The sequence below is a fragment of the Felis catus genome, chromosome C2, assembly GCF_018350175.1.
Source record: "Felis catus isolate Fca126 chromosome C2, F.catus_Fca126_mat1.0, whole genome shotgun sequence".
Classification (NCBI taxonomy): domain Eukaryota; kingdom Metazoa; phylum Chordata; class Mammalia; order Carnivora; family Felidae; genus Felis; species Felis catus.
The window spans coordinates 8075533-8095831 of NC_058376.1; the positions used below are offsets into that span (position 1 = coordinate 8075533).

At 39.8% G+C, this 20299-nt stretch overlaps 1 protein-coding gene across 3 annotated transcripts in view; it reads right to left on the reverse strand.

Moving 5' to 3' along the window:
* DYRK1A (dual specificity tyrosine phosphorylation regulated kinase 1A) overlaps positions 1-20299 on the reverse strand; it is a 149429-nt gene that overhangs the window by 15850 nt on the left and 113280 nt on the right. For 2 of the 3 annotated variants that reach the window (XM_023238742.2, XM_023238745.2), the window contains 6 exons: positions 18126-18245; positions 15933-16121; positions 11412-11559; positions 6999-7285; positions 4312-4458; positions 2121-2261 (listed from right to left, as the gene is read on the reverse strand). In XM_023238742.2, coding sequence (XP_023094510.1) covers positions 2121-2261; positions 4312-4458; positions 6999-7285; positions 11412-11559; positions 15933-16121; positions 18126-18245 — 1032 coding nt within the window. The remainder of the gene's footprint in view (positions 1-2120; positions 2262-4311; positions 4459-6998; positions 7286-11411; positions 11560-15932; positions 16122-18125; positions 18246-20299) is intronic. The other variant, XM_023238743.2, reaches the window with a different exon arrangement.

Consider the following 20299-nt stretch of genomic DNA (forward strand, 5'->3'; position numbering starts at 1 on the left):
ACTACATTCATATGAATTTTGCCTATGAACAGGCAAAAACTAACCTAGGACGAGAGAAATCAGAAAGTAGGGGTGGGATGACAAAGGGTCACAACAACATTCTGTTATCTTATTCTAGCTAGTGGTTATATTATTGTATCTAAACCATACTTCAACAAATCAGCATCTTAATTCTTCATCCACTTTCCCCACCAAAAACACATACACAGAGTATAGATATCATTACTAGGCAGCTAAAAGGGGCTCTTGACACATAGGTGAGAAATTACAAGTAAAAATAAAATCACTGAGAAAATAAACAGTACAAAGATACCCAATGACAGCACACGCAATGAGTTCATACTTATGGTTAAACTCCCGAGTGCAGCCTTCATAAAGTAATCGTTTGGTTGTGGATTTGAGTTTTTGGTTGGTGCAAAATTTACCTATGTCCGAAGACAAATACTTATTTTATACTTTAAGTTTCTTAAATGAGTTGCTAATTACAACTAAGGGAAATCTCATAAAACCCACAGTTAAGTAAGAGGTATTCAATACAGGTTAAGATACTTTCAATTTTAAGAAGGGAAAAGATTTATCTACTCTTTTCTGAAATGCCCCCCCCCCATAATTTTGTTAAAAAGTAATTATAGCTCAGTTTGGGAGAAATGATAGGTTTCAGCCCATAGTAGCTTCACTGTGGTTTTATAAGGCAGAGATGTGCATGGGATGGGATGAATGTTTTCTTTAGAAAAAAAGAAAAAACCGGCAGAAAAAAAACAACAAAAAACAAAAAGATTCCAAATGGAGAAAGCAGTAGCCGCCTGTACTGCGGAGAGAGAAAACACGAAGGAGGTTTCATGCCCTCCAACTCTATTTCAAATCGACTGGCTGGAGCTACCTTGAATGCTGGTGAAGCTAAGGATCCCCAGGCTGTGCTCTCTCTGGTTCAAGGGGAAAGGGGCCATGACTGATAAGCTCGCTCCGTGGATAAAGGCAAAAGGATTCAGGATGCTTGTGTGGTGTCTGCCATCCCTTCCTTAGCGGGAGGAGGCTGACTGTGGCTGCCAGATATTGCCCTGCCTAGAGCTCAGAGAATAAGGCAGAGCGCAGTAAGTTACAACCAGGTATGAAAGATACAATTACGGATGTATTTTTAAATCTTCTAAAGAAAATCGTTTGGTATTAAAAGCCTACGTGAAGGTGAATTAAAGCCAAGAACCATCATCTTCAGTTCACTGGAAAGGACACCTGGTGGCAGCATCGCTAAAACGCAAGGGGCAAAATACAAAGTGGCGCGGAAATCGTCCTAAGTGGCAACAACGTGTTTAAACTACAACCCCAAGGTGTCTGGTGCAAAGATCACACACCATCGGGTATTGATACATCACGTTCATCTTACACCAGAGACAAACTAGATTACAAAACACATGATTATTTTCACATTTATATAAAACAAAAAGTAGATCAGGATGCGAAACTGCCATCGTTCACTCTGTTAAACTGACGCAGTCTAGCGATCTGAAACCAGAAGAAAATTACTACAACAACCTAACATTTTGAAAACCTTAATTGCAAGGGTTTTGGACTGACATCCCTGCCGTCCATGCCACCGAGCTAGGAACCAGAACTGAAATCTGCCGAAGGATTACGGAGTCGGTTGATATTCTTGCCACAAATCGCCCAAGTCAGAAATTCTTTTCTCCCGTCGGAACTAATTGTTTTGAAAAAGCCGTTTACTGCAATCCTGACCTCTACTGCCCACAGCTGCAGTACTGTTTACTGTGACGTCGTTATATACACTCACTGTGACAGACAGAGGCTGAACTTTCGGATTCTACTGCTGAAATGAGGCACGGTGATTTGATCAGCTGTGTCACACGGCAGACATACGGTTTCCAACATGAAGCCTTAACTCTGCCCATTAAACACACACTCGTCCATACAGACAGTCCAGGGCAAACTATACCCAACTTTTGAAGAAAGCAGACGCCTAGGTTATTAATGAAATTGTTAACGGAGACACTGATTTCAAGTAAATACAAAGTGAGCTACCAACAGCTGCAGTGAAATAAGTAACACAGGCTAAATAAATATATATGTAAAAATATAAATAAATAAATAAAGTTTCCCTATTTTACCCGTTTTCCATCTTTGGTCTTCTTTAAGTTCCAAGTGCCATCTGGCAACTTCTCAAAGAACTTTCTTGCTTTTGGTGCTTGGTCAAGAATGTGAGCAGGTGGAATACTCAGAACTTCCACTATTTTATTCATCTGATCTACCTGTATTAAAAATAAAAACAAAAACGCCTGTAACTTCTACTGTAGTACATCCTGCTTCTCCTCACCAGTTCATTCGTTCATCCATAAATTTTATTATTTTCTTTTTAATTTTTTTTGTAACATTTTATTCATTTTTGAGACAGAGAGAGACAGAGCATGAACAGGGGAGGGTCAGAGAGAGAGGGAGACACAGAATCTGAAACAGGCTCCAGGCTCTGAGCTGTCAGCACAGAGCCCGACACGGGGCTCAAACCCACAGACCATGAGATCATGACCTGAGCCGAAGTTGGATGCTCAACCGACTGAGCCACCCAGGCGCCCCTCATCCATAAATTTTAAACAGAGCATCTTGCGCGTGTCAGGCACTCCTCTTAGGCATTGAGCACACGATGATGAACAAAAGAGATACAGTCCCTGCCCTCCTGGAGCCCACCATTCCACACAGGGCAGGGCAGACAATTAAACAAATGAACACGTAAAATCAAATAACCATCCAAAAAAATATCCCACAGGCTTAATAAAGTGTGGACCAAATAAAGTGTATTTTTAAGTGCAGGTTCATTCACTCAAATACCAAGTGTCTCCTATATGCTAGAAGCCATGCTCAGTAGAACATAGCAGTAAACAAAACAGATAAAAAAAAATCCCTGCCAAAAAGTTCATATGATAGGGGAAGAGATCACTAATGAACAAACACATAATGAAACACATTATGTCAGATGACGACGAAGAACCATGAGGAAATTCAAAGATGGAGGGTGAGAAGGGCACTGCAACCGAAAGCAGGGTGTCACCAAGAAGAGGGTATGACAGCAAAGACCCAGGCAGGGAGGGAAGGAGCCACGCGCTCCCTGGGGAAAGGGCATTTCAGGCACGGAGAAGCACTAATGCAAAGGCCTTAGTACTATGGGCCTGTGGCTACTGTTTCCAAGGGACCACAGAGTAAGGCTGCGTGCTGGTCCAGAGAGAGCGAGGGGAGGCAAGGTCGCAGAGAGAGCGCAGGAGTCACAGGGAATGGGGGATTCTTTGAACCACTCAAAGAACTTGGCTCTTACCATGGGTGAGGTGGAAGCCACTGAAGTTTCACATGATTTAATAAAATACAGTTAATTGTATCTCATTATGTTTTAGTTAGAATTAATACAACTGAATTTAATACCGTGTAAGCTCATGAGAAAGATCCTGATTTACAGGATAATATTAAGGATAACAAAACAATACCAAACACACACTATGCCAGTTACTGCCCAGGACTAGCTCACTACTCCTGTAGTTCAAGTGAATTAAAAGGATGGAAGGGACAAGTTTCCGACGCCATATTAAGAGCTGTATAACCCTGTGTAAGTCATGGTCTTTCTTTTCTTATTTATAAATGCATGGACTGATCAAGATCTGTAATGGTTAACTTTTCTTCAAAACACAAAAAAAACCACAAGGTTTTAAAGCCAATGGAAGTCCAATTCCTCTGACTACAAGAGAGCATGGCCTCTCCCGTGCCCTCCTAGGCACTGCCTCTGACTTTCCAACACCTTCTGAGAACAGACCGGAAACCCATGAATTAAAAGAATTACATATAGCCTGTAGCTCTAAAATTCTATAATCGTAATTCACCCTGAATTACTCAGATCAAATCTCATCAAGGCTGCCAGCCATCACTTCTTAAATTCTAAATCATACCCTCAAAATTTACAGCAATGTTGACACTGTTTTCATAGTGGCCCCCGTGCCTTTGTTACCTTTTTCTGTTATATTATACTTAAAATCTGCAACATTTAAACCAAAATGCTGAACATTTTCTAATCTAACTTATTGTTCTCCTTATTAGCAGATGAAAAGATCTCACTTCCCATCTCAAAATCCTAAACTCACCATTATAATAATCGAAAAACTTTTTAAATGAACAATATAAATTCAAAACTGACCCAACATTTGAATATTTAACTTGATTATAAGCAGACGTCTTTTCCTAAAAAAAATTTTAAGATTACACAAAGATTAAAAAGGAAATTATGAAAACAGAAACAGAATTTAGAAAGCCATCATCATATACCTCATTGGCTCCACTGAACAGAGGTTCTCCAGTGTGCATTTCAACCAAAATACACCCAAGGGACCACATGTCGATAGCAAGGTCATAAGGCATTCCCAGTAGCACCTCTGGAGACCGATAAAAGCGACTCTGAATATACTGGTATATCTGAAATATATTGCAATATCATATTAATTCCAAGATAAGTTTTGTTTAATTGTGCTCAACACTGAATTAAGAACATTTATCTGGTATCAACAGAAAAAATAATTGGCTAACTCCTAAGTTGGGGTTCCATTTACTGATTTCACCTTTATGCTACAAGTATCATTTAAACAAACATTTCAAGAGAGTGGTTAATCACACTGTGAAATGCAAAACATACAATTCAAGCCCTTTCATTTAGTCCGATCCTAACTGGCAATCAAGATACACCTTAAAACAATTATGTTTTGTTAGAAAAAAGACATTATTGAGAATAGGGTCTCCCTATTAATTACTCTTTCTTGCCATGGATAGCACTTGGTTTGCCACTAATTTAAGGACTAAACTGTATTTTAATTAACCTACAGAATGTATTTCAGCATCAAGTCAAATAAACTCAGTACAATGTAAATGAAAATTCAGACATCTAAGACTGTACTGGTTTCACAGATGTATCTGAGAAACACCCCCATATAAAATGCAACCGGAGGTCATTCCTGATCAATCACTTCTTCTCTGCCCTGTCCTCCTCCACCTCCATTTGAGAATTCTTAGGGAAAAAAATCTTGAAATGGATAATTTTCAATGAAGTAATCTGAGGATGTCTCTAGAGACCAATTCATTTTCAGCCATCACAAATTTGTATTTAGAAACATCAGGAAAGCAAACAAAGTTTTATTCAAAAAGAGAAAGAAAGAAACAAAATCCTCCTAACTAAAGCTCTTCACACGTAACAGTCCAATTAGGTGGCCAGCGGCATGGTGCTTTCTCACGGATGCTTTTGTGGCTCCCACCTAAAACTCTAGCCGAGTCCCCAAAAACAATTTGATGCCCCATAAGCAGATCAACCCCAAACCTAAGGCCTTGTCAGAATGAAGAAAGTGAAATTCAAAGGGAGAGGTAAGAAGTATTACGTTTCCAAGTTTGTGGAGGGCCAAGAGCATCGGTAAGCCCCAACGACTCCCTACATCTCAAAGGTCTCACTTCCCAGCTTACGTCTGTCACTCGTCTATTCGGTTTGGTCAAAGCAGCAGCTGGGTCATCTACAAGGTTGTGCACCCAAATCCCCTGCAACACACCTGCCCGGCCACCTTCTGAGACGGAACCAGTAAGTGCAGGGCAGGGCAGGGCCACTGGGTGCACGTCTCAGAAAGGATCTCTCACTCTCACCTGACACGCTCACATAGTTTAAACCTCACGGAGCTAAAGGGATAGTTGTCTCAATTTGGCTGGAGAGGCACAGTAGTGTTTGATATTAGATCACAACATAGGATTTAGGTTTAAGAGGTGAGGGCGTAGAAATTTTCCAAATCTAAACCTATTCAAATGACGTTCAAGATGGGCATGTATTTCCCATTCACAATATACTTCATCCCCATCAACAACTACGCACATCTCTTGATTTTCAGAGGCATCTGAAACCCCAAACTTTGCTTCCCACTCCCCTAAATCTCAATCAGTGATCTACAGAACACTGCTACCGTAAGACAAGTTGTAGAAAGTAACAAAAAGCCTGATAGTCCTGTTAACTGGCTATGAACCTCCACGATTAAATTAACCAGCCATGCTTAAAACACAAAAAGATTGTGCAACAGAAAAGTTGCAAAGGATAAGAAATCCAATCGGGAAAACCAAAAAGCGGGAAGCCAATATGAAATAGTATCTGAAAGTCAGTTGTGGCCTTTCCTTTTTCCCCCCGCTAAGAAGTGCAGTTTCAATACTTTCAAGTAAATAGGAACAGTGTCTGAAGTGAGTAAAACATCATCAGATGGGGATCTGACTTCCTTTCAAGAAGAGAGCAACCTATCACTCCTATTCTATATGCAAAACCCGCTGTTAAGGGTAGCTTTCATTAACGCTAGAAAGAATAGCAGGGAAAATCTTTCTTCCATCAGCTAAATCTAAATCCATTTATTGCTATAGACAGGTCTGTCTTCAGCAGTCTGAGAAAAACCAGTTTGGACATGTGTCAGAATGTATACAGGGTCAAAAAGATTTAAACTTATTTATCAACACAAGTATACTAACCAACTGTGTAATTTCTATACAAGATCACCATGTGTAAATTACCTGTATTTTTCTTAACTTACCAGTTTTTGGAGAAACACATTTATCTTGACCTTTAGAGAAATATTTCATACCAAGGATTCAATGCTCTAGTATTGGAATAGCCCCGAATTTATACTAAAACCTCTACTTGGAAAATACACAGATCCACGTAATATTTAATTCGCTCATCTCCTATTCTCTCTTTTAGGCACACAGGTCATTTTTTAAACCCCATTTTAAAAAACCAATACCTTCTCATTCAAAACCTAAGTATTTGCATTTGAAGAGATACTTCCCCAAAATAGGTTTCAACACAATGCGATTCAAGCAGCACATTTTAAAGATAACCATCCTGTGATTACCTCTGAATTGTATACACATTAATAACATCTCAAATATCTACCGACACTTTTACCTACTTCTACTTTAATACACAAGTCCTGAAATACACTTACCCTCTGCCCCAACTGACAGGAACTGCCAAAGTCAACGATCTTGATTGCACTGCGTTTGGGGTTACAAAGAAGGATATTCTCAGGTTTTAGGTCACAGTGAATGATACTAAGTTCTGGAGTCGCGAGGAAAAGCAGTGCAGTGCACATCTGTTGTGCAAACTTTCGTGTTAGGTTCAAAGAGACACCTCGAAAATTGGTGTTCCTCAACAAGTCATAGAGGTTGTAGGACAGCATTTCAAAAACTAAACAGAGATGGTTTCGAAACATAAAGTGGCGCTTCAAATGCACTGAAAGAGGAAGAAAAAGTTTCATTTTAAATTATATATACCAATAAGATGAGAATAAGGTATGCATGCATGAACTCTCAAACAGTCTAACATTTCCACGTCAAATGTAGAGTGAAAACCAAGTTAAAATTTGGAGATCGGCATTCTGCACTAACGGCACATTCTGTAACCAGTCAGGAATATCTAGATTGTTCACCTGCTAATTAAACAGGTGTCGTGCCTGCCAATCAGCAATATAACGTGAGAAGTATCACCAAAATGCTTAGTTTAAAAAAAAAAAAAAAGAAATCAGGTCTGAAAACACACATAGCAAACTGACAAACAATACTGAGAATACTTCAGTGACTTTCTGCTCACTTCTATGAGAAAGTATTTTTTACTCCCTGAGAGCCCAACCTCACAACTTCATATAAAGCCCCACCCACTGGGATCTCCAGGTTGTGACCATGCTGCTGTAGGCGGCTCTCAGGCTCTGATATATATCCATATTCCGCTTTGCTGAGCCTTGGATCTCACTAGTAATTTCCTGTAACAATTGTCAAAGGAAGGCACAGATCTTTTTTCTTTTAGGCAAATACAACAAGTATGTGAAAAGCATGCTTTACAAGAATTAGAGTTCATAATCAAGGCATTTGATTATGTTCATCAAACTGGTACATGGGATATCTTGTGCACAACTGAAGGTTTGGGAAAACTTGAAAATAAACCTCAATCACAAGAAGAAATTGTAAGCAGGCTCATGAATGAGAAAAAAGAGTATAGAAGCCATTATATGCGATCAGTGTTGACCTCTAAAAAGGCTTAATACACACTAAATTGCTTCAAAGATTGTGCTTTTAGTATTAACACTGACTGCACATCAGATGAGGTCATTCAATAAAGTGCTGCCCTTCACTATAAAATCCTTATATATACCAAGCTGAACACTTGTTACTCAACTGGAATGACATAAAACAACCATCTGTCAAGGTTACCTTCATTTTGGTCTCTTAGTTTCATAAAAAAAAACAGGTTTCTCTACAGATCTATCTGGAGTAACTATGACGGTATTGAATCTCTGGTCCCCCAAAATGGGGGATATATTGTGTGCTCCTGAATGGCCTCCCCAGGAGCAGGGCCCGTCAACATTGGTTTCACATCATTCTTGATACAAACAATCCAAAGCTGGGATAAATAATACAAATGCTAAACGGCTCTATAGGAGTCTACAGTACAACTCAACACTCTGAAAATAAAAAGAATCCTTAAAGGTTACATAAGAACGTTTAACATCTGGGGCTCCTGGGTGGCTCGGTCGGTTAAACGTCCGACTTCGGCTCAGGTCACCATCTCCCTGTTAGTGGGTTCGAGCCCCACATCAGGTTCTGTGCTGACAGCTCAGAGCCTGGAGCCTCTTTTGAATTCTCTGTCTCCCTCTTTCTAACCCTCCTCTGCTTGCTCTCTCTGTCTCTCTATCAATAATAATAAAAAAAATTAAGAAAATTAAAAAAAAAAAAGAATGTATAATATCTGCTCTTAATCAGTGAAGTGCATAGGTTTAATACTATAAACAGAGCTCCATGGGCAAGAAGACACCCCAGCAACATGGTCAAGAGTTTTAATTTGATGAAGCAGTAGCCACAAAAAGAATGTAGAAAGTAACTGATGTCAAAATTCCAGTGTAATTACAAAAATTCCTTTAAGAAACTCTGTGATTACAAAGTTCTTCGAATGGAAGATCAATCCACTTGGTTCCACCTGACTTCCCAATTCATTACTCATTTACTGAGTAACTACAATGGGCTGAGCACTAAAGACATTGTCAAAAAAAGCTCAAACACAAGTATATTCATGTATCTTTTTCACCGAACTTTGGGGATACAGTTGTGTTATCTTTTGAACTGAACTTTGTTGAGGGTCAGCAAGACTTTGTTCTAAACCTGAAGTGAATTTTAACTAGACCCATGACAGATACCAAATAATCCACGTGAGCAATTATGCTGCATGCTAAAGACGACTTTTTTTTAAGTCTCAAAGACCTAGGACTACAAACTATTAGAATAAATTATTCTTATCAATTACTTCAAAACAAAAAGTTACTGACATCACAAAAGAGCAATATGACTTTGAGACATCTTAAATTTTAAGTATCAATTCTCCTGGCAGGGCTATGTCTAATTTTAAAGTTTTTGCTTGTTTTCCAATATAGAGCCTCAGTTTCTTGAGACACTGTGCATTCACCACCTTCCTAAATAAAAACTTAAAAAAAAAAAAAAAAACGCATCCCAAAAGCATCTATAATAATTAATGCCATTAATAATCATTAAAGTCAGTTTATTAAAAACAAATTGACAGCCATTATTATATACAACTGAATAACTAACATTTATTGAATGCTTACTATAAATTTGCCATGTTTTCTTTCCGTAAGACAGAATTCCAATGTAATGCCATCAACATTTTCTCTACCACTTAAGCAAACACTCAAAACACAAAACACAAGAGTGAGGAGGAAGATGTTCACAGATTATAAGTATCCTTCAAATGTCCTTCTTGAGCTTCTAAGCCCTTTGAATGAAAACAGGCTCAAATTTACACGTGATAACTGACACTGAACAGTAAATGTTCAGTGAGTATGAAAGGTTTTAGGGGCACCTGGGTGGTTCAGTCAGTTAAGCATCCGACTTTGTGGCTCAGGTCATGATCTCACAGATCGTGGGTTGCAGCCCCACGTCAGGCTCTGTGCCGACACCTCAGAGCCTGGAGCCTGCTTCGGATTCTGTGTCTCTGTCTCTCTGTCTCTCTCTGTCTCTGTCTCTGTCTCTCTCTCCCCCTCCCCCACTTGTGTTTCTCTCTCTCTCTCTCTCTCTCTCTCAAAAATAAATAAACAAAAAAAAAAAAGGGTTTAAATAGACATGTTATTACTATGGATTATATCAGGTTTTCTCTACAGAGAGGAAATTAAGAAAAATTAATAATATTAAGGTCATTTTACTGTAAACACTAGGGAATGAAGGCGGTTTCATAAGGGAAATCTGATCTTGGTATCTGAACCTTACATCTTTAAACATTTTTTGTTTCCACCATTTTGGGCACACTAAAGAATCATAATGCCCACTTATTCATAAAAAGATATTTATTAAATAAAATTTAACCTCATGTTTATCAAGTCAGGCCAGCATTTCTGGAAATGAGTTGCTATGTATACATGCCTAGAGAAACTTCTATAGTTAGTTGATCCTAAGGTCTCAATCTTAAAACTTGATGGTATTTTGTATTTATTCTTGGTAGCAATTTGTTTCTTGGCACATAGAATAATGGGATCTTACAATCCTTGGCATCTTAGATTTGACTGAGAACAGTATTAAAAACAAGGTATATTCAGATGTTGTTGGGCCCATATATCAACTGACTTCACTATTTCCAGAATTTTTCTCTTTTTTGTTTTCAGGAAAAACACTGTAAGACAAGGAAACAAACACAGGGTCTAGATTCCAGCAGAGGTAGGTTCAGATGCTAGCTGCAGAGCCCCTGGGATCCTGGGTATGTTACACTTTGTAAACACAGTCTATAATCTAAGGACCCCACCGCTTTCCTTACAGGACTACCCTATTACAGATGATGGAAGAAAAGCACAAGGAATATGATAGGAGTTCAAGAAATAGTGGCTATTATCTCTTTTCTGTTGTAATAAGTCTCAACAGCATCTAATGCTGTCAAACTGACAAATAGCCTGAGGAGGAGTCTGAGAACTTGGCTCAGACATTCCAAAACTAGTTCTATTATTGTAATATATTTGGCTTACTTCTAATTTCTGAGGGTAGGAGAAACAGTTAAAGTTGCTAAAAAGAGGACCCCTGGATAAAGTGCATCATTACAGCAAACAAATGGCACTAGTAAGTTGCAAAACATGATACTATTCTTGTGTTTCTAAATTATACACCACGAGGAATGCACATTCCCCAAGATTTAGAATATTACTGCCAGATCGAGTAACCGACAAAAATCTATGCCCTCCAACAGAAATAAACAGTTGAATTTTTAACCTATCACTTTAAAAATGAACATATTCTCCTTCAAAAACAACCATGAACTCAAACTTCTGGCCCATGTGAGGGCACATGGCTTTGTGTGCCTGTTTGTTTACCTATGTAGTATTTCATTTCAGTGTCATGTTTGTTCATGAGCTCAAGAAGTCGCACTTCTATCTGGGCTTGATTCAGAAAAGCCTTCTTGTTCTTTATTATTTTAATGGCAACCCATTCTTGCTCCACACGATCATATGCTTTTACAACCTAAAAGAGAAAAAAGAGAAATAATTCTCTACTAACGGCAACAACTGCACGACATTCTACGTTTAACTTTAATTGTACATTTACCTAATTCTCATTCTTCTCATCTCCCTAAGATGAGGTCCTGTTCGTTTCCATTCAGTCTCATCCATTTACTACTTTACAGTCAACTTTAAGTCAACCTTTTCAGTTACATTTCTTTTGTATCCTTACAGTATTTCTAAATATCCACAATATTGCCTTCTTAACAAAAGCTAGATTTCTCCAGAAACAAATTTACATCATGACAAGTGCTTTGCTTTTTTACCTTTTTTACTAAATGACACTATAAAACAATTCTCCTAACCTTTTAATGGGAGAAAAACCTGGTTTAAATCTCAAGTATATGTGTAAATTATTTATTTTTTAAAGTTTTTTTAATGTTTATTTATTTTTGAGAGAGAGTACGCATGAGTGGTGGAGAGGCAGACAGAGAGGAAGACAGAGAATCCGAAGCAGGCTCCACGCTGTCAGGGCAAAGCCCAAAGTGGGGTTCAAACTCACAAACTGTTGAGATCATGACCCGGGCCAATGTTGGACACTCACCTGACTGAGCCACCCAGGCACCCCTCAGGTAAAATATTTAAAATAAGGTTCTGAGTCATTTGAAAAATGCAGAAAGCTTCCTAACCTTAAGTTAGATTTTCACAAACACGGGTATATAACAAAAGAATAGGTTTACTTAAAAAAAATAAATCTAATACAAATTACTCAGAAAGTTCCATGACATAAGGTAAAAGCCACAATTAGTGGATTTTGATAGTTTTAAAGTAGGAATCAATGCTAAGGAAAGTGGAGTGTTCATAAGCAAATCACCATGTACACCTCTCATCTTAATTTTACTCATTTAAAAGGAGTTTCACATTACTAACAAAGAGAGTTACATAAAAATTAGGAAATCGGGGCGCCTGGGTGGCTTAGTCAGAAACATCCAACTCTTGATTTTGGCTCAGGTCATCATCTCACGATTTGTGAGATGAAGCCCCAAGTCGGGCTCTGGGCCAACAGGGTTGAGCCTGCTTGGGATTCTCTCTTTCCCTCTCTCCTTGCCCCTCCCCCATTCACGTACTATCTCTTTCGCACACACGCAAAATAAACATTTAAAAAACTCAGGAAATCAATACATTGATAAAAGAGAACTATCCACAAATCAGAAAGAGCAATCTGATTAAATGTTAATTTATATTTATAATACATACAATCTGAATAGGCAAGAGTTTTTATACATTTTCTAGCATATTCAGAAAGCCTGGAGATAGATGTAGGTAGAACTCCAGGTAATTCCAGTTTGGAGGCTGAGTACCACTAGAGGAGAGGAAGAGAATGGAATGCATGAAGATTTACATCAGTCAAGGTTAAACGTATCGTCAATGGTATATTATAAATGGTCCAATTAAAATCAAACTTGGAGGGGTGCCTGGATGGCTCAGTCGGTTAAGGGTCCGACTCTTGGTTTCAGCTCCAGTCACGATCTTGCAGTTTCGTGGGTTCAAGCCTCACATCAGGCTCTGTGCTGCCAGCTTGGGATTCTGTCTCCCTTTCTCTCTGCCCCTCCCCCACTTGCGCCATCTCTGTGTCTCTCAAAAAAATAACTTGTTAAAAAAAATTTTTTTTAATCAAACTTGGAATGAAAAATGCAATTATTTCTGGTTTCATCCAATTCTAGAAAAAAGAGTATCTACTGTCTTTAAAATCGGAGGCTACCCCTATAAACATCTGACCAAGCGGTTTTGATATTCTTCTGTTTCACTGACTATATTGACGGCACCAAGAGTTGCAGTTCTACGCCCGGATCCTAATGGTCTCCAGGACAAAGGCCACTAACGGGCCCAACTATTTACTGACTTAGCAAATAGTTAACCGGCTAAATGCTAAAGCAATGGTTTCCGACCCTGAATTACACATTCAACAAGCAGCTTGAAAAAATACAAACGCGCAGAATCCAGCCACAGAGATTCTGGTTTAATTGGTTTACAGCCCAGGTAGCAGTCCTTTCCCCCCAACATCCCCCCCCAACCCCCTGCCAAAGCTCCCTGGGAAATTTCAATGTGCAATCAAGACTCCTAACCATTAGCTAAAGAAATGAAGGAGCACCTTACTTGATAAGGATCTGGCAGAGTTCAGAGAAAATCTGATCAAGTCAGTATGGAAGACATTACCTGGTGAGTGACGGGTCCTGAACCTGAACACGCGTGAGCCTAAGGCAGGCATCAGTCTAACCTGATGAGATGGAGTTTGAGGTCAACGGGTCTCAATTTTCAATCGTTTAACTATGCTCACTTGCTCTTAGGAATTAAAGTATGAGAAAATCAAAGTGAAGGGGAGGAGAAAAACATCACTCTGAACTCAAAGACTACATATTTAGGGAAAACCAAAAAACCAAAATGGAAAACGAAGTTTAGAGAGTCGGCTATATGGCCACAATTTCCACGGTGAACAACACAGGGGTTAGAAAACCGTCCTACTGGGGCGCCTGGGTGGCGCAGTCGGTTAAGCGTCCGACTTCAGCCAGGTCACGATCTCGCGGTCCGTGAGTTCGAGCCCCGCGTCAGGCTCTGGGCTGATGGCTCAGAGCCTGGAGCCTGTTTCCGATTCTGTGTCTCCCTCTCTCTGTGCCCCTCCCCCGTCCATGCTCTGTCTCTCTGTCCCAAAAATAAATAAACGTTGAAAAAAAAAAAATTAAAAAAAATAAAAAGAAAAAAAGAAAACCGTCCTACTGAAGGCAGCTGCCCAAGTACCTGGTGTGATTTTCAAGGTGGAGCCAGCAATCCCTGGATCTAGAGTGCGTGCGGCCTTACTAAAAGCTGGGCCTCAGACACGCCTTTCCTTAGGAGATCCTGAGAGAGAAGGAGCTGCTTCTGACAAAAGAAGTAATACTTCATAAAGAGGGACTCCCCCAACACTGAGAAACCCCTAACTCAAAGAAAAAGAGGTTACAAATCAAGGAGAAGGTCCCTGAGTTCTTTACAAGTACTGCAACTACTTGGAATTTGAAAGCGGGAAGGGGCAGATACTATACACAGGTGGCACCAGGGTCTTGAAGAGCCACACTGGAATTACAGAGGCCTCCTAGCAACCTTGTACATATTTCCTTACAGGTTTAATAGCTGAAGATTTTTCTGGGTCTCTTCTGGGTGGCTGCTAATGGCCCACAGTACATTTTTTGTCCTAAGTGTGATCAGACACATGCACAGGCTAAAAAAAAAGGCATTATTTTTCCTTCTCTCAGAGCAGGAATGGGTAAATAGGAGCACGCGGGTTCCATAGTTTTAAAAGGCCCCAAAACAAAACAAAACCATTTTTCTTTAAAGGTGGTTCAGGAAAGTCATTTTGAAACCCATTCTATCCTCATCACTGAAAAGTCCAAAGAAGTGTTTGAACTGCAGGTTAGTAATGGCCTCACCACACAAAGGGCATGAGGCAAAGGAGACTGGGATCAGCAGTAAATCACCTCTCACACCAAACAGAGCTTGGGGACTCAATGAGATAGGACTGACAAGTGGGAGTAGCTAGCGGGGCAGGTCCACAGCCAGAGAAAAAGTTTCTCCAAAGTGCAAGGACGAAGGGGTGATGGCTCTCGGTCTGAGCACAACTGATGCAAGAGACCGCCATATTTAGGGTTTTGCGCTCTACGCTGAGGCTGGGTGGGCAGGTGAGGACGGAAGGGATGTGGGTGGAGACGAGGCCAGGAATAAAGACAAACACCGAGTTCTATTGGGGAGCCCCTTCCTCTCTTTTCCTGCTAGAAGCTGCTAGAAGCTAAAAGCTGCTGAATGATCCTTTCCATCACAGTCACAGTATCAGCCGTGCTGGTACTGTGAGAACGGGAAGAGGAAACCCTGAAGACCATGTGCCCACTTCAAGGCCTGATAACAGAAGGTAAGTTGAGAGAAAAACCAGGACACAGCCCCTGGCTTTCCCAGCCTCTAAAAAAGTGGCAGGGCACCTGCTGTGCCAACTGAACTCTTTTCTTTTTGAAGAGGAGTATCAGATAGGAAGGTAATTATCTCTTGCATCCATAGTGAAGAATCATCCAGAGACCATACACAATCCATATGAAAGGGGCAATACTACCTGTTAGCGATTCCGATCAACTCATGTATCAGTAAGGTAAGTACTTGATAGCTCTGGAAAGTAAATATGGGAAGTCTAATGGAGTTTTTAGAGCTGATGCAGTTTTACTGCCTTTGAAGGACCATGATAACCCCAAATACTCACATATCTGTTGTTTACATCTATTTACAGACATTGAAAGTGTACTACTGAGGAAAAGGCATAACAACATGATTCACTAGGAAGCTCTAATTTAGGAAATACAGCATTTTCCATTAAATTACCTGTCCAAAGGAACCTTTGCCTATCAAGGAGTCAATTTCGTAACGATCCATCCACTTCTCTCCGTTTTTTACAATATAATCATAGTTATCATCATCATAACCATCATTGTAAACCTTCCGCTCCTTCTTATGACTAGAATCGTCTCCCTGGCCCTGTTGGTGTCTTCGCTTCTTTTTTGCATAGTAAACCTGAAATGAGAATGTACCGGTGTTAAGTGTAGAATTTAAATCTTTGGGGGTGAGGAGGCACCATGTGCACGTGCGTGTGTGTGAGATACAGATCAAGAGTATACGTGAGACAAATGTGCCATCAGGAAGAAACTGATGAATTTTTATTCCTCAGAACAAATACAAAAAAATGAAATAAAGAATTTTCTATAGTTGCTATTTCAATTACGTAATGACACTGATATATAACCATTGAAAAACGTCTATGGTGAAATTCACCTTTAAATTATATTGTTTATACATCTTATCAACAGATGCTAAGTGACTAGTCAAAGTATCCCATTCAAGAAGACTAACAGAGTCTGATTTATATTGATTTCTTAAACTAGGATATAACTTGTATACAATGAGATGGCATAGCTTGTACGAGTATAATATGAGGGATGGGGCAGGGAGGGGGGTGTGTGTGTAGATACTGATGTAATCAACACATGCCAAACCAAATAAAGAGCTTTTTCATCCTACCAACTTCCTGCATCCCAATTTTATATTTGGTCTTAAGACAAAAGGTTTTAAAAATGAAAGTTTAGATGGGTGTGAACTAAAATTTTCCTAATACAAAAGGCCGTCTGAGACATTCCGGTTTTTAAGCCTATAATAACGTAATAATTAATGAAAGCCGGCCTCTCCTTCCCCTTCCCCTTCCCCATACTAAGGGCCGTAAACCCTGTGGCTGATCACAGTTGAGTTCTTCTCCTTCTATCTATTTTTCTTACAAAATTGTTTCTAAAGCCGGTTAAAAAATTACAGGTAGACTAGGCAATAGTTCAAGTAATTGGTAACTAACTGAGGAAATTATAAATTACACTGCACAGAATAAGACCAGAAAAATTCTAGTTTACAAGGTGCCAAAATGGTTAAAAACCTGCTTCAGCAAAGCTACCGGGAAACTCTGATTTCACCACAGGTTAACAGCAGCTTTGTTAATAATCTCCCAGATATTAACAAACTGACATTAATGAACTGTTAACAATTTTCCAGATAATCAAAACTAGTTTGGCACATCTTTTCTAACACACTGTGTACAAAATCCAACGCAGAAATGTTCATCATTGAGTGCATACTAATCTTATCTTGCCACACTGCCACAGTAATACAACTATACTGGCATTAAACAGCATCAAACTGATATAAACTGTACACATGCATAAGAACATGCTTTTAGTTAAATGGCTCCAGAGCTGGAACGGGGCAAGCCGTTAGTATGAAAGGAGACAGGGCTCACATGAAGAGGAAAGGAAGCATAGACACATCCAGTCTTCTCCAGAAAAGCTCATTTCATAATTAATTACGGAGCGAGAGCTGCGGCTAGAAGCAGATGGCAATCAAGCCAAAGGTCTAAGACACCAGAAAAATAATTTTTGGAGCCAAAGGGCCAAGGCGATATGAGTAATTCCAAGTGCTAAGTTTTTTACTCTATTTACATCCACCAAAAACGCTTTCAAATATTTACAATAAAGCCACACACATAAAAATTTAAAAGACAATTTAAAGCCACAGAGATAGAGACCTATCAAATAAAGTAGGCCAAATGCCTGTTAACTGGGTATTAGATCTCACTCTGAGTTTCCTGACATCCATGGCGAAAACAGAAAGACATATAATAATTCACACAGAATTCTAACATATGCATAATTTTACAGTGTCATTATTCCCTCCTTTTCTCCTTTCTTGCTTCAGAGAAGAGTTATTACAGAAACACGATCTCAGCATATATTAAATACAACTTGGAAAAAAGGGAAGTCATCCTACAATTATCTTAATTTTTTGCAGTCCTTGTTAATATAGTTTTTTTCTTTTACACAATTATATTACCTATAAATCATTAACACTCTGGTCTCCACAATAATCATCAATATTATAATCACTGGGAATAAAGTTTAGTATATTTAAAAAGGCCACAAAATAACTTTTCTTCCCTGCTCTATTGCAAGATATGCTATTAAAAGAAATCAGTCATCTTACCTCATTAATATGCTTATATGTTTTGATCAAGTCAACAGAAAGTTTTCTCAGGGGAGCAGTTGCTGGATCACGGAAGGTTTGGGGCATCCGCCTCTGTAACATGACAATATCAGGCATCACCTTAAATAGACAGAAAAGACTAGCACTTTAACTATACTGTACTGGTATAAATCCCCTCTCTTCTGTAACCTGTGTACAGGTATTTAAAAAAAAAAAGACATCTACATTAGAAGATCATACATTCTCTCTCAGTTATCTCTTTCTCCTGGATTCCAATGAAGACCACTGGAACAAAGAAGTGAAATTAGAAGGTAATGTGCCAGCTGTGGCTTTCGATCCCGTTCCCCAAATTAAAGTGGGATCACAGACACACCCATGAGTCCAGGAGACACACACGCCACTGCCCAAGAGGACTTCTCCATCATACAAGGAAAAAGTTCTTCCAAATTATTCCTAAAGCCCGATCTGGTTGACAAAAGGCAAAGGCAAAGACAAACCCAACTTTCAGCTTCCTAGGACATGGTGTTGGGACCCGCTGGGCGGCCACGGGGCAAGACTGGAGCCCGGCACTAAGGCGTGCAGCCCCCCACACCCTCGACCCTGCCTTCTGACAAACACCTGCCCTGTAAGCAAGGCGGAAACCTGCGTTTGTTTCTTTAACAAAACATGCTCTCCCCGGTAACACGCCTGAGCTTACTGTCCGCATTCCCTCCCCGCCTTAGCACTTAGCGCCACCTGACATACCATATTTACGCATTTACTGGTTCTAGTTTTTTCCCCTTCTCCTCCCGTTACAAGAAAAACCCCATGAAGTCAGGGATTCCTTTGCTCAGTGGTGTATTATTCCCTTTGCCTAAAACAGTGGTGGGCACATACGATATGTTTCATAAATACCTGCTGAATAAACCAACGAATTCACAATACCGAAATCTCTACTTACAATTACACTAGGAGGGGACCCCAAGTAAGTTCCAGAGAACACTTTAAAGCTCGTGAAACTCTTTTAAAAACTAATTCCAACCACATTCTATTAACAACCTCCCCACTCGAATCCTAACCGGTGTCCCTTTTATCCTGTAACAGGTGGTCAGAGTTCAGCTGTGAGCTTCCTGCTCGATGGGAGGGGGACCAGAGCAGGGGCATCCTCGGTACATACACCAGGAATGCCTCCACTAGTGCGCCATGATCCTGGACTGTGGTCCCAACAGGGCTTCTTGCCGTCAACAGATCCTCAAAACCGATGACGTGCATCAAGGTACCTACAGTCACCATCACCAGCCATTCGCGGATTCCTGTCTAGCTCTTGCAGACAGCGATGCCACAAAATCTAATGACTGAGCCAGATCCCCTGGCACAGCCCCTCTCCAAGGACACTCAGGTCAAGGTGAGGGGCTGAGAGGCAGCAAATGCATCATACCAAGGCCTCACCGAAATGTCTGGGGTCTTGGGATAATTAACCACGTCAACCCACACCAACAAAACAGAGGGTTGGTCTGTAAGGTGATGGTGGACTTAAGAGTCACCATCCCCTCGGTAAGACAAGATGGGAGCGATCGTGGCAGTTTTCCAGGTGCATTTTCTCTAAAACTAACATTAACATTGGTTTCCTCCGCCTCTATACTCAAACTCTAAAAAGCTATTATCCAGAGAGTAATTTCACTGAATTACTGTAGTAGGCTATTAATTCATTCTCTGTCCTCATGATCTTTCCCTCCTTAAAGTTCGAAATAAAGTTTAAGGGGGTAAAACTCTTTGGTGGTTAGAACTATTTGTCTGCAAAGATGGCAGCAATTAATAAGAAAATCCAAAGTACTTAATTTTTCAAATATATGTTGTTTTATCTTGCTAAATATAAAGAGCAGGTACAGTGAGATGCACAGGATATTTTATTCTTATACTGTTCCTTGGAGATGTAATTTAATCGAGTAACAATACTGGTAATAAGCATGTCAATTATTTTTATGTGAATGAATGCTATAAGCAGTTAAGATAATGAAAAAGGTTTGCCTTAACATATTTCCTTCTTTATTTTTTAAGACCCTGGCAACGTTTTCTCATGCAGGGAATTAACTCGGCAAGACCATCCTTAGAGCACCGGAATGCGGCTAAACCCCACCATGAGATCTTATAGAACCTCAACCAGTGAGCTATTTCGTTACTACTCTAAGAAAAGT